Source organism: Trichechus manatus, unplaced genomic scaffold, assembly GCF_000243295.1.
Source record: "Trichechus manatus latirostris isolate Lorelei unplaced genomic scaffold, TriManLat1.0 scaffold00055, whole genome shotgun sequence".
Classification (NCBI taxonomy): Eukaryota; Metazoa; Chordata; class Mammalia; order Sirenia; family Trichechidae; genus Trichechus; species Trichechus manatus.
Genome location: NW_004443991.1, coordinates 1,189,917 through 1,204,706, shown reverse-complemented (window position 1 = coordinate 1,204,706; position 14,790 = coordinate 1,189,917). Strand labels below are relative to the sequence as shown.

Genomic DNA, 14,790 nt, shown 5'->3' with positions numbered 1-14,790 from the left:
GAGCTCATGCTAAAGAATGCCTAATGAGTGCTGAGCAACAACATTTTTATAAGACAAGTCTAACCACATATTTGTATAAATTCTGAACTCTAAGGATAAAGAAAGAACCTTAAAAGCGTCTGGAGAGTAATTAGTTGACCTACAAAGGAATAAAAAATCAGCCTTCTAATCAGCAACATGGCTTTCTCCATTTTGTGATTCAGTCTTTCTGAATTTTTAAAAAATTTATTTGGCAGTCATTTTTAATTTCTAAGAACTTTATTTGCTCCCCTTATGTCACTCCCTGTATTTTTATTATGGATATAATATCATTTTGTATCTCTTGTAGGATACTAGTTATGTTTTATGTAGTCCCATCTGTTTCTTTTATTACTGATATTGCTGATGAATATATTTCTGAATATTCCAAATTAGAGGTAGTCCCTAACTTACAACAGGGTTCTGCTCTGACGACTCTGTTGTAAGTTGGTTCTGGGGTAAGTGGAATACCTTTTTTTTTTTTTCCAGTTTTCATTATTATTGCCTTTTATTAATCAATCCAATTATAAATCCAATCTTTATTTGTCTTTAGGGGTTGGAAACATTACATATAAACTTACAGATATGATGACATCAGCAAATTACACACTGCAGCATTGTATATGGTACATATTACTAACAGTAAATTTATTTAGAAAACAAAAAAAAGGACGGTTAGGATGGTTGTAAGTGCTGTTCTTCATAACTAGAAAATGTAAGTCGGGGACTACCTGTAGATGTATATTCATCTTGAAGATGGTCCTTGAAGACAGAATGGTTTGTGAAAGATGATACCTGTTTGATGCCTTAAAATGAGAAGAAGGCACCAAACAAGAGAAGTTAACCAAGCTCCAATAGGAGTAAGAGATCAAAAATATTTTCTAATGGTCTTCTCACCTGGCAGAGATGTGCTTCTGTATTCAGAGCAACTTGAAGTGGCATACTTACATTACATACTTACATTATAAAATGATCTTTTTGTAAAAGGTACTGTTCTGGGGCATTTTTATAAAAGATCTCAAACATAATGAAGGGTATTTCACATTAATTTCCTTTTTTCATGCACTACTGATTTAATGTTCAGGAAAGCATATCCATTTGTATTTTTCCCAAATTTTCCTTAGCTTTGAGAGTTTAGTTTTGCACTGGCTTCTGTAACTACAAAACTTCTAGTTTCATGTTCTATGAAAATCCTGGAAGTTTTCTAGAAGTTATTTAAAGAGTCATACTCATAAAACGAGATAATTGTGTATATAAAATGGATAGTCCCTATTTTTGATTGACTTAATATAAAAGTATTAGTTCTCCTTATAATGAGTACATGCATTTAGTTCAGTTCCTAGTAGACTCTTAAACAGATTTTATTTTGCTTTTTGGTTGGATAAACTGAGCTTAAAGTTTATATGGAAGCACAAAAAACAGTATCAGGAAACTTGCCTTTTCAGATAACTAAAGTATATTATGTTGCTACTAATCAGGTTAATATGTTATAAGAATAGGTAAATAAGACAACTGACCTTTCAGGAATACATACCAGCGTATATGTTGTTGTGTGCCATCAAGTCAATTCCAACTCATAGTGACCCTATATGACGGAGTAAAACTGCCTCATAGGGTTTCAAAGGCTGTAATCTTTGTAGGAGCAGATCACCAGGTCTTTTCTCCCACAGAGCCCCTGGTGGGTTTAGATCACTGACTTTTTGGTTAGCATCTGAGCATTTAACCACTGTGTCACCAGGGATCCTTACCAGCATATATAGGAATTTGATATATGACAAAGTAGGCAAAGGATAGATTTTTAAAGAAATGCAGCGGACTGAGGAAAAACTAAGTATACTTCTATCTTATATCATACACAGGATTAGTTTTTTTAAAAAAATAGAAAGTTCAGAAAATCTAGGAAGTCACATGTATAATCTAGGGACAAAGACAACTTAAGGCTAGTTTCTGAAAAATTAAAATCTACATGGCAAAAAATACCAAATGAAGTTGATGGGCAACAATAGATTTGGGATAAAAATTGTAATGGGTATGGCAAAGTGTTTCTACTGTCTATTCCAGGGCTTCTCAACCTTAGCGCTTGATATTTTGGATTTAATAACTCTTTATTGTGCTGGGCTGCCCTGTGCGTTGTAGGATGTTCAGCAGCATCCCTGGCCTTTACCCAGTAGATGCCAATAGCACCTCCCTTCCAGCTGTGACCATCAAAAATGTCTCCAGACATTGTCAAATGTGCCCTGGGGGTAAAGTCACCCCTTGTTGAGAATCACTGCTTTATACCCATTGTTGTTAGTTCCCATCCAGTCGATTTTGACTCAGCAACCCCTTGTTACAGAGGGTTTTCTAGGCTATAATCTTTCACAGGAGCAGATCACCAGGTCTTTCTCCTGTGGAGCCACTGGGTGAGTTCGAACTGCCAACCTTTCAGTTAGTAGCCAAGCACTTAACTGTTATGCCACCAGAGCTCCTTTATGCCCATTAAACTGGCAAAAATTAAACTTAGTTATAATACCGAATGGAGCCCTGGTGGCACAGTGGTTAAGCATTGACCAAAAGGTGAGCAGTTCAAATCCACTAGCCGCTCTTTGGAACTCCTGTGGGGCAGTTCTGCTCTGTCCTATAGGGTCACTATGAGTTGGAATCGACTCGATGGCAATGGGTTTGGTTTGGTATGGGTATAACACCTAATGGTGGAAGGAATGGGAGGAAAGTGGTACTTTAAAGCATTGCAGCCTTTTTGGAAAAGTCTGAGTATTGTTAAAAATACATAAACCTTTTGACTCAGCATTGCTACTACTGAGAACCTATTCCCTGAAGATCTTACATGAAACAACCTGTACTGTAAACAGCCATTTTTTTCCTAGCAGCTTGTCATTTAATCACTGATTTGCGCCTGTTCCTGGGTATTGGTAACTATTTAATAATTGTTTTCTCTCTTTTCAGAACTCTCTTGATAGAGCCCAGGCAGCCAAGAACAAAGGCAACAAATATTTTAAAGCAGGAAAATATGAACAAGCTATTCAGTGCTATACTGAGGCTATCAGTTTGTGTCCTACAGAGAAGAACGTTGACCTTTCCACATTTTATCAGAACAGAGCTGCTGCCTTTGAACAGTTGGTATGTGTCCTAGATTTTATTCTGTTCCTTTTGTTTCTGTTTACTTGATTAAAGTTTCAGTTAATGCCACTCAAGTCTCGCAAATGACTGGATTTTTTGAAGTTGTTTTGAAATTATAGGATTTTTGTTTTTATTTCCTTTAATTACATAACTTTTTTAAGAACAAATTTTAGTTTTGCTGGTTACAAATCTAATTCAAAGTTATTTATTTTTCAGATTTTATAGAATTAAAGAAATACAGAAAATGAGCATTTCTGGTGACTACGTCCTCCTCAGCGGTTGGAGGCTATTTCTTCAACTTTTTGTCTCTATATATGTGATAGTTGCATATGCAGGGAGAAAAAAAAAGACCAAAGATGAAATCCTACTATACATATTGTTTGTGATGTATTTTTCATTTGCCAGTATATCGTGTAAAATTTTTCATCTCAGCACATGCAGATCTATTCTTTTTATAAGCTATATGTAGTAACCATTTTATGGTTGTGTAGTAGAAAACATCACTCTATTGATAGACACTTGAATTGCTTCTAGTTTTCTGTATTGCATTCAGTGTTGCAGTAAATATTTTTGTAAGGTTTTTTGGCGGGGTGTGGGTGTAAGGGAGGGAGCATACTTTTGGGAATGTAACCATATAGGGTAAAATTCTAGAAATAGACATATAAAGAGATTGCACCAACACCTACTCCCAGCAGTAATATATGAGCATGCTTGTTTTCCTATATTCTTACTGACTTTATGATCAGTCTTAATAATTTTTGCCATTCTGATAGGAGAAAACTACTGTCTCATTGTTTTCGTTTTTACTTTTTGCAGTGTTGTTGAAATTGAGCATTCTTTTCTGTGTTTAATGGGCTTTTGTATTTGCTGCATATACTTGTTCAACCAAATTTTACTGACAGTCTCTATTGACTGTCTCATGTACAGGAGGTTACTGTGGTAGGAGCTGGGGGTGTAAACGTGGACAGTATAAGCATAGGACTCAGGGTCAGCTAAGCAATAAACTATTAAATGACAAAGTTTGATAAATGCTTTGAAGAAACAAGTTCTGTAATGACTGGGAGTGGGAGTGGTGCAGCAGGGAGAGCAGAGGAGAAGAGAGTGTTACAAATAGAGGGGACAGTGTATGTAATTGCGCCAAGGCATTACAGAGTTTGATATATTTAAAGAAGTATGAAAGTTCCTGGAGCATAGAGACCTGAAATTGGAGGTAGGTAGGGGCCAGATCGGGCAAGGCCTTGTAAGGAGTGGTAAGGAGTTTGGACTTGATTCTGAGCATAATGGGAAATATTTAAGGATTTTAAGTGGGGCAGGAACATCATCTAAGATTGCTCTCACTGTTCTGTCAAGAATATATCAGAAGGATGCACAAGTGGAAGCAGGGAGACCCAAGTAATGATGTTGTTGCAGTAGCCTGGATGAGGCATGAAGGAAAGCTGGAGACCAACAGAACTTGCCTTTGCTTTGGATGTGAAGGGTATAAGAGAAGGAGTAATTTAATAACAGTGGGAGTTGTGGTGACAAGCAGTAAAGGTGACAGGTAAATACAGCTGTCCAGTAGGCAGTTGAATCGATAAAACATCTATGTTTTAAGAAAATGCTCTGGACTAAAGAGATAAATTTGGGAGTCATCTAATTTTAGAGGTTTATAAAGCCAGGATGATAGACGTGATCGCCTAGGGAGAGAGATGAGGCCTTGAGGAATCCAGCATGTAGAGATCAGGTAGAGGGGAGAATTCAGCAAAGGAAATTAAGGAGTAGTCAGTCAGGTAGATGGAAAACAAGTAGAGTGGCAACCCTTTGAAGTTTGGCAATAAAGAGGAGCTGAGAAATGGGACAATAACTGTAGGGAATGGAATCAAGGGAGGGTTTTTAAAAGATGAAAAATACTAGAGCATGTGTTTTTATGCTGCTGGGAATGATTCAGTAGAGAAGCATATTGGTGCAGAGAAGGATACAGGAAAGCTTGAAGTCCTTGAAGAGAATTCAGATCACAGTGGAGGGTTGGCCTTTGATGAAGAGGGTGCTTCCTCAGTCATAGCAGGAGAGAAGGGGATGATGTGAGCACATAGATCCAGGTAGGTTTGGTGATAGACAGATGGCCTGTGTACATCCTTTGCCTGTTTTTAAAAATCAGGTTGCTTGTCCTGTTACAGATATTTGTATGAGCTTTTGTAATTTTGGATTTTGGATATTGACTCTATATGTGTTGCAAATATTTTTTTCTACTGTGGGACTCTTAATTCTCAGCCTGTCAAGCTTGGAAACATGGTTTTTGTCAAACAGTTCTTCCTTTGGTATGACTTTTTTTTAAAAAATACTTTCAATTACAGCAAAAATGGAAAGAGGTGGCACAAGATTGTACAAAGGCTGTTGAACTTAATCCCAAATATGTGAAAGCGCTCTTTAGACGTGCAAAAGCCCACGAGAAGCTAGACAATAAGAAGGAATGTTTAGAAGGTGAGGGTATTTTTGTGTTTACATATAAAAATTACTAAAGGCTTTGTAGTGATAGCTAAATTTATATGAAGCTCTGCCTTGTGAGTAATCAATTGTTATTAAAATGTTACACTCTTCTCCAATTGAGACTTTGTTTTCCAGTTTAAACTGAGATTGCTGGTATTTAAGTATTGTCTTTGTTCCCAACTGTGGAATTAATTAGTATTAATATTTAGAATTTATATATGACACATTTTAAACTTGGAATTTAATGAGCGTTAGTGTAATTCCATGAATAAGAAAATTTCGAAGAGCTTTTAGCAAGTGGTGTTTCTTGGATTCTACATTATTATCAGTTAATACCCTGTATAAATATGAGGTAACTTTAAGATGTATCATTAAGGAAACCATTTGTTTTTTGTCCCTGGTATTCTCAAGCATTGTTTTACACAGTACAAGCATCAAAAGTGAATTTGTCATTCTCGGTAAATGCTATAAATATTCTGCAGCCTCTAATTGGCAATATCTGCTGCCAGAACTGCAATTAGTGTATAAGCCACTGACTTTTAAGTACATTATTCTAGGTGATGTGGGGCTAAATCAGAATATAATTTCTACAGTCTAGAAGTGCTTCCACTACAAATTTAAATCTGATTTAAAAGCATCAATAAACATAAGATGTAACCATAATTACTGCTTTCAAAAACTAAGATTTTTTTTTAAAGGAAAAAGCCCTTTTAAAAAAAGATCTGGATTGCAAAATGAGTATGACTTAAAGAACACTTCAGAAAAATTGAGGTTTTGTGGTATCACCTACTTGGTAGTGGGTAGAAGGAGTGATTTGGAAAACGGAATCCTGAGTTTTGAGCCAGGTCTTGAAGTTACTAACAGATAATAATTTGTAGAAAGGATGTTGAATGGAGTTTTTGATAGGAGAAATGGGATGGGAAAAGACATTGGTATTGTTTGAGTACTTTGAATGAAAGGTTCAGAGATTAAGGAACCACTAATCTTTGAAATTTCAAACCACTGTATATTGAGCTGTGGCATAACCAGCTGAAAATGGTATTTTAAGGCAGATTTATCTGACGACTGTAGCAAGATGGCTTTAGAGGCAAGGAATAGCTCTGAGGCCTGTAAAAAAGACCAGACGTGAGAGAGCCACACTATGTTGATCAGCCTGTATTTACCGCATATTCCTGGATTCCTTATTTTTTTGCTATATAGAGAATATTAGAGCAGTGAGAAGCATCAGAAGTCATCAAGAACAGCCCTTCATTGCACACATGAAGAAAGTGAACTCCAGAAAAGTGGATTAACTGTCTAAGCTTTGAGTTTGGTTGCAGAGTATACAAAATCAGGGTACGAAGAATCAGTTGATTGGAGGTGAAATTGATAAGGCCATGAATTTAGATAGGCTTTCTGTGGTCACATTGTGCCCGTTTGATGCTGCTAATCATCTTTGCAGTAATTTCATACTTACTTTTGCTTTTTTCCATAATTTCTAGATGTGACTGCTGTCTGTATATTAGAAGGGTTCCAAAATCAACAAAGCATGCTGTTAGCTGATAAAGTTCTTAAACTTCTCGGCAAAGAGAAAGCCAAAGAGAAATACAAGGTAAATTAATCTGAGTTGGGTAATGGAGTGTACATCTTAAAGGGTCATTTCATTTCTAAATTTATACTGCGTAAAGTTGCCCAGAGTGGTGATGGGTAACAACTGAAATTAGAACTGGGTTATATTTCTTTTTCCTCTAATATTGGACTTTCGTGACTTATCTTTTTTCCATGAGAATGTAGGCTATGTCTAGTGCTGTATTTGGAGAATACTGGAAGAATTTATTGACATTAGGGGTCACCAAACTATGGTCCATGGGCCAAATCCAGCTGCTGCCTGTTTTTATAAATAAAGTTTCAGGGGAGGTCAGCCACACACACAGGAGTTGCACCAGAGACCATATGGTCTTCAAAGCCTAAAATATTTACATCTGGCCCTTTAGAGAAAAAATTTGTTGACCCCTGTTCTATATCATTAAGGTTTTTAAAGATTCATTGCATAAGTAGGAGTTAGTTTTGTTGTTGTTAGGTGCCATCGAGTTGGTTCCAACTCATAACGACCATATGTACAACAGAACGAAACGCTTGCTTCTAAGAAGCACTCTGGCTGTGCTTCTTCCGATACAGATTTGCTCATTCTTCTGTCGGTCTATGGTGTATTTAATATTCTTCACCAACACCCTAATTCAAAGGCATCAGTTCTTCTTCGGTCTTCCTTATTCATTGCCCAAGTTTCACATGCATATGAAATTATTGAAAACATGATGGCATGGATCAAGCGCACCCTAGTCCTCAGAAGTGACATCTTTGCTTTGGAACACTTTAAAGAGGTTTTTTGCAGCAGATTTGCCCAATGCGACGCGTCATTTGATTTCTTGACTGCTGTTTCCGTGGATGTTGATTGTGGATCCAAGTAAAATGAAATCATTGACAACTTCAATCTTCTCTCCATTTATCATGATGTTACTTGTTGGTCCAGTTGTGAGGATTTTTGTTTTCTTTATTTGACGTGTAAGGAGTTAGTTCTAGGCAGTTACCTATAAGGTAAATACGGTAAGCATTTTTACTACCATTTTAGAGATGGGAAAACTGACAAGAGTTTTAATGATACACATAAGGTTACACAGCTAATGAATGGCAGAGCTAGAATTGGATCCTGCTTCTCCAGTAGTTCAGTCTACTACTTGTAACATTTTGTTTTCATTTTCAATTTGTAACCTTGTGTGGAAGGCAGGGAGGTGATAGCTTCATTTCTAAGCTGAAATAGGAAACAAAAAGACATTAATGATTTACCCAGTTTCAGGTGCGTGCTGTTTACATTTCTAGTTTACGTTTTTGTTTTTTTTTATTGTTGTAGTTTAAATGAAGTTTCCATTTCAAGTTAGTTTCCCATACAAAAATTTATACATTGTTATGTGACCCTAGTTGCTCTCCCCTTAACTGTGACAGCACACTCCTTTCCACTCCTGGTTCCCCATGTCCATTCAACCAGCTCCTAACCCTCTCTGCCTTCCCATCTCACCTCTGGACAAAAGCTGCCCGTTTAGTCTCTTGTATCTACTTGAGCTAAGAGGCACACTCCTCACGAGTTTCACTTTATGTCCCACTGTCCAGCTCAATCCCTGTCTGAAGAGTTGGCCTCGGTAATTATTTTAGATCTGGGCTGTTAAAGAATCCGGGGGCATGCTTTCTGGGGTTCCTCCAGTCTTAGACCATTAAGTCTGGTCTTCTTACTAGAATTTAAGTTCTGCACCCCACCTTTCTCCTCCATTAGGGACTCCCTTTGTGTTTCCTGTCAGGGCAGTCATTGGTGGTAGCCAGGCACCATCTAGTTCTTCTGGTCTCAGGCTGATGAAGTCTCTGGTTTATGTGGCCCTTTCTGTCTCTTGGGCTACCACTTTCCTTGTGTCTTTGGTGTTCTTAATTCTCCTTTACTCCAGGTGGTTGGGACCAGTTGATGCTTCTTAGATGGCTGCTTGCAACCTTTTAAGACCTCAGACACCACTCACCAAAGTAGGATGCAGAACATTTTCTTAATAAGCTTTGTTATGCCAGTTGACCTAGATGTTCCCAGAAAGCATGTTCCCCAGACCCCTACCCCTGCTACTCTGTCCCTCAAAGTGTTTGATTGTATTCAGGAAACTTCTTAGCTTTGGTTTAGCCCAGTTGTGCTGACTTCCTCTATAGTGTGTTCTGTCCTTCCCTTCACCTAAGATAATACTTGTCTACTGTCTAGTTAGTGAATAACCTTCACCCTCCCTCCCCACCCTCGTAACCATCAATGAATGTTGTCTTCTGTGTTTAAACCTTTTCTTAAATTCTTATAATAGTGGTTTTACACAATATTAGTCCTTCTGTGACTGACTAAATTCACTCAGCATAATGCCCTCCAGATTACTCCATGTTATAAGATGTTTCACGGCTTCATTGTTGTTCTTTATCATCGTGTAGTATTCCACTGTGTGCGTATACCACAATTTTTTATCGATTTGTCCGTTGATGGGCACCTAGGTTGTTTCCATCTTTTTGGTTTTGTGAACAGTGCTACCATGAACATGGGTGTGCATATATCTCTTCGTATGACAGTTCTTATTTCTCTAGGATATAGTCCAAGGAGTGGGATAGCTGGATCGTATGGTACTTCTGTTTCTAGCTTTTTAAGGAAGCGCCAAATCAATTTCCAAAGTAGTTGTACCATTTTACCCTTATACAGTATAAGTGTTCCAGTATTTCTTATTTTGTGTTTTTTGGATTAGTGATAGCCTTGTTGGGGTGAGATGATATCTTATTGTAGTTTTGATCTGTATTTATCTAATGAGTAATGATCGTGAGTATTCCTTCATGTGTCTGTTAGCCATCTGATTATCTTCGTTGGCGAAGTGCTTGTTCTTATCCTTTACCCATTTTTTAATTGTGTTATTTGTTTTTTTGTTGTTGAGGTTTTGCAGTATCTTGTAGATTTTAGAGATTAGACGCTGATCAGATTTGTCATAGCCAAAAATTTTTTCCCAGTCTGTAGGTTGTCTTTTGATTCTTTTGCTGCAGTCTTTTGATGAGCATAAGTGTTTGATTTTTAGGAGCTCCCGTTTATCTGGTCTCTCTTCTCATACTTGTGCATTGTTACTTATGGTTCGTATTGTGTTTATGCCATGTATTAGGGCTCCTAGAATTGTCCCTATTCTTTCTTCCATGATCTTTATCATTTTTGATTTTATATTAAAGTCTTTGATTCATTTTGAGTTAGTTTTTGTACATGGTGTGAGGTATTGGTCTTGTTTCAGTTTTTTGCAGATGGATATCCAGTTATGCCAGCACTATTTGTTAAAGAGACTGTCTTTTCCCCAGTTAACAGACTTGGGCCGATGTCAAATATCAGCTGCTCATAGGTGAATGAATTTATGTCTGGATTCTCAGTTCTCTTCAGTTGGTCTATGTATCTGATGTTGTACCAGTTCCAGGCTGTTTTGACAACTCTAGTGGCATAATACGTTCTAAAATCAGATAGTGTGAGGCCTCCCACTTTGTTCTTGTTCTTGAGTAATGCTTTACTTATTCAAGGCCTCTTCCCTTTACATATGAAGTTTGTTATTTGTTTCTCCATCTCATTAGAAAAAAGCCACTGGAATTTGGATCAGAGGTTCGTTGTATCTGTAGATGGCTTTGGGTAAAGTTGACATTTTCACAGTGTTGAGTCTTCCTATACATGAGCAAGGTATGTTTTTCCACTTACGCTGGTCTCTTTTGGTTTCTTGCAGTAGTGTCTTGAAGTTTTCATTGTATAGGTCTTTTATGTCCCTGGTTAGATTTATTCCTAAGTATTTGATCTTCTTGGGGGCTATTGTAAATGCTATTGATTTGGTGATTTCCTCCTCGAGGTTCTCTTTGTAAATGTAAAGGAATCCAACCGATTTTTGTATATTTATCTTGTATCCTGAAACTTTGCTGAAATCTTCTATTAGTACCAGTAGTTTTCTCGTGGAATCTTTGGGATTTTCTCTATATAAGATCATATCATCTGCAAATAGAGGTAACTTTGACTTCTTCCCTACCAGTTTGGATGCCCTTTATTTAAAATATTTTTCTAGCTTAATTGCTCTGGCTAGGACCTCCAGCACAATTTTGAATAAGAGTGGTGATAAAGGGCATCATTGTCTGGTTCCTGTTCTCAAGGGGAATGCTTTCAAAGTCTCTCCATTTAGGATGATGTGGCTGTTGGCTTTATATAAATGCCCTTAATTATACTCAGGAATTTCCCTTCTATGCCTATTTTGTTGAGAGTTTTTATCATGAGTGGCTGTTTGACTTTGTCAAATGCCTTTTCTGCATCCCTTGATAAGATCATGTGCTTCTTGTGTTTTGTTTTGTTTATGTGATGGATTACATTGATTGTTTTTCTAATGTTGAACCATCCGTGCATACCTGGTATAAATCACACTTGGTCATGGCGAATTATTTTTTTGATATGTTGCTGAATTCTATTGGCTAGAATTTTGTTGAGGATTTTTACGTCAATGTTCATGAGGGATATTGGTCTGTAATTTTCTTTTTTTGTGGTGTCTTTACCTGGTTTTGGTACCAGGGTTATGACAGCTTCATAGAATGAGTTTGGGAGTATTCCGTCCTTTTCTCTGCGCTGAAATACCTTTAGTAGTATTGATGTTAACTATTCTCTGAAAGTTTGGTAGAATTCTCCGGTGAAGCCATCCGGGCCAGGGCTTTTTTTTGTTGGGAGTTTCTTAATTACCTTTTTAATCGCTGCTTTTGTTATGAGTTTATTTAGTTGTTCTACCTCTGTTTGTGTTAGTTTAGGTAAGTAGTGAGTTTCTAGAAATTTTTGCATTTCTTCTAGGTTTTCAAATTTGTTAGAATACAATCTCTGATAGTATTCTGTTATGATCCTTTTAATTTCAGTTGGGTCTGTTGTGATATCACCCATTGCATTTCTTATACGGGTTATTTGCTTCCTCCCCTGTTTTTCTTTTGTCAGTTTTGCCACTGGTTTATCAATTTTATTGATCTTTTCAAAGAACCAGCTTTTGGTCTTGTTAACTCTTTCAATTGGTTTTCTATTCTCTATTTCATTTAATTCTGCTGTAATTCTTATTATTTCCTTTCTTCTGGTGCATGAGGGCTTCTTTTGCTGCTTTCTTTCTACTTTTTCCAGTTGTGCGGTTAATGTTTTGATTATGGCCCTTTCTTCTTTTTGGATGTATGCATTTATTGCTATAAACTGACCTCTGAGCACTGCTTTTGCTGTGTCCCCAAGGTTCTGGTAGGATGTGTTTTCATTCTCATTTGAGTCTATGAATTTCTTTATTCCGTCCTTAATTTCTTCTGTAATCCGGTAGTTTTTGAGCAAGGTGTTGTTCAGTTTCCATGTGTTTGATTTTTTTTCCTTGTTTTTCTGTTACTGATTTTTGCTTGTATGGCTTTATGGTCAGAAAAGATGCTTTGTGATATTTCGATGCTTTGAATTTTGTTAAGGCTTGCTTTATGCCCTAATATGTAGTCTATTCTGGAGAATGTTCCACATGTGTTGGAAAAGAAAGTATATTTGGCTGCTGTTGGGTGGAGTGTTCGTTGTATGTCTATGAGATCAAGTTGGTTGATTGTAGCATTTAGCTCTTCCATGTCTTTGTTGAGCTTCTTTCCAGATGTTCTATCCTTCAATGAAGGTGGTGTGTTGAAGTCTCTTGCTACTATTGTGGAGCTGTCTGTCTCTCTTTTCAGTGCTGTTAGAGTTTGTTTTATGTATTTTGGAGCCCTGTCGTTGGGCGTGTAAGTATTTATTTTAGTTATGTCCTCCTGGAGTATTGACCCTTTAATCATTATATAGTGTCCTTCCTTATCCTTTGGGGTGGATTTTACTTTAAAGTCTATTTTTTGAGAGATTAATATTGCCACTCCTGCTCTTTTTTGAGTGTTGTTTGCTTGATATATTTTTTTCCATCCTTTGAGTTTTAGTTTGTTTGTCTTTAAGTGTGTCTCTTGTAGGCAGCATATAGACGGATCGTGTTTTTTTAATCCAGTCTGCCACTCTGTGTCTCTTTATTGATGCATTTAGTATATTTACATTAATCATAATTATTGATAGATATGAGTTTAATGCTGTCATTTTTATGTCTTTTTTGTGTGTGTTGTTCACAGTTTCTTTCTTCCACTTAATTTTCTATGCTGTCATTTTTATGTCTTTTCATCTTTTTCATTCCTGTTGATATTGTGTTTGCTGAGACTTTATATTTTTCTAATCTTTTATTTTGACTTATAGGATTGTTAGTTTTCTTTGTGGTTACCCTAATATTTACCCCTATTTTTCTAAGTTTATACCAGTCTTTTATTTCTTTGTATTGCCTTGATTTCCTCTCCATATGAAAAATCTGTGTCTACCTTCTTTAAGTCCTTTTTAGTTTTAATGTTGTCATCTTTAACATGTTGACATCTGTTTCCTTATTTTCAGTGTTTTAGCTTTGATTTACTTTTGTGACTTCCCTATCGGGGTTGATACGTGGTTGGTCTCTCCTGTGCTCTTGTCTTTGGTTGTTACCTGATGTTACTGATTTTCTTTTTTTTTATTGTGCTGTAGATGAAGGTTTACAGAAGAAATAGTTTCTCGTTAAACAGTCAGCACACATATTGTTTTATAACATTGGTTAACAATCCCACGACATGTCAACACTCTCCCTTGTCGACCTTGGAGAACCTTTTTTTGGTGAAAATATACATAGGCAAAGTTATACCATTTCAAAAATTTCTACATGTAGAGTTCAGTGATTTCGATTACATTCTTCCAGTCGTGCTGCTATTCTCACTGTCCTTTTCCAAATTATGCTATCACCATTATCATTAACTCATTGCCCCCTAGGCTTCCCATCAAACCTTTTGAGTTGCTGTTGTCAGTTTGATCTCACATAGATAATTCTTTTTTTTTTTTTTCTTTTTGTACCTTAGATGAAGATTTGCAGAACAAATAGCTTCTCATTAAACAGTTGGTACACATATTGCCCTATGACAATGGTTAACAAGCCCATGACATGTCATCACTGTCCCTTCTCAACCTTGGGTTCACTATCATCAGCTACCTGTCCCCCTCCTGCCTTCTAGTCCTTGTCCCTAGACTGCTGTGCCTCATTAGTCCCATTTTGTTTTATCAGGCTGTCCAATCCCTGGCTGAATGGTGAACTTTGGGATTGACTTCACCACTGAGCTAAAAGGATGTCCGGGGGCCATACTCTCAGGGTTTCTCCAGTCTGTCAAGCCAATAAGTCTGGTCTTTTTTTGTGAGCTAGTGTTTTGTTCTACATTTTCCTCCAGCTCTGTCCGAGAGTCTCTGTTGTGATCCTGGTCAGAGCAGTCAGTGAAGGTAGCTGGGCACCATCCGGTTCTGCTGGACTTAGTCTGGTGGAGGCCTTGGTAGTTTTGGTCTATTAGTCCTTTGGACTAGATCTTTTCCTTATATCTTGTTTTCTTCATTCTCCCTTGCTCCCAAAGGGGTGAGACCAGTGGAGTATCTTAGATGGCTGCTCACAGGCTTTCAAGACCCCAGACACTATTCACCAAGGCATAATGTAGAATGTAGTCTTTATAAACTGTATTATGCCAGTTGAGCTAGATGTTCCCTGAGACCATGGTCCCCACAGCCCTCCACCCAGCAATTCAGTC

General features: G+C 37.2%; 1 protein-coding gene across 1 annotated transcript in view; it reads left to right on the top strand.

Annotated features, from left to right (window-relative positions):
- Nucleotides 1–14,790, top strand: part of TOMM70 (translocase of outer mitochondrial membrane 70) — a 56,595-nt gene that overhangs the window by 18,503 nt on the left and 23,302 nt on the right. The window contains exons 2-4 of the mRNA XM_004378139.2: nucleotides 2,962–3,135; nucleotides 5,469–5,595; nucleotides 7,083–7,192. Of these exons, the coding sequence (XP_004378196.1) occupies nucleotides 2,962–3,135; nucleotides 5,469–5,595; nucleotides 7,083–7,192 (411 nt within the window). The remainder of the gene's footprint in view (nucleotides 1–2,961; nucleotides 3,136–5,468; nucleotides 5,596–7,082; nucleotides 7,193–14,790) is intronic.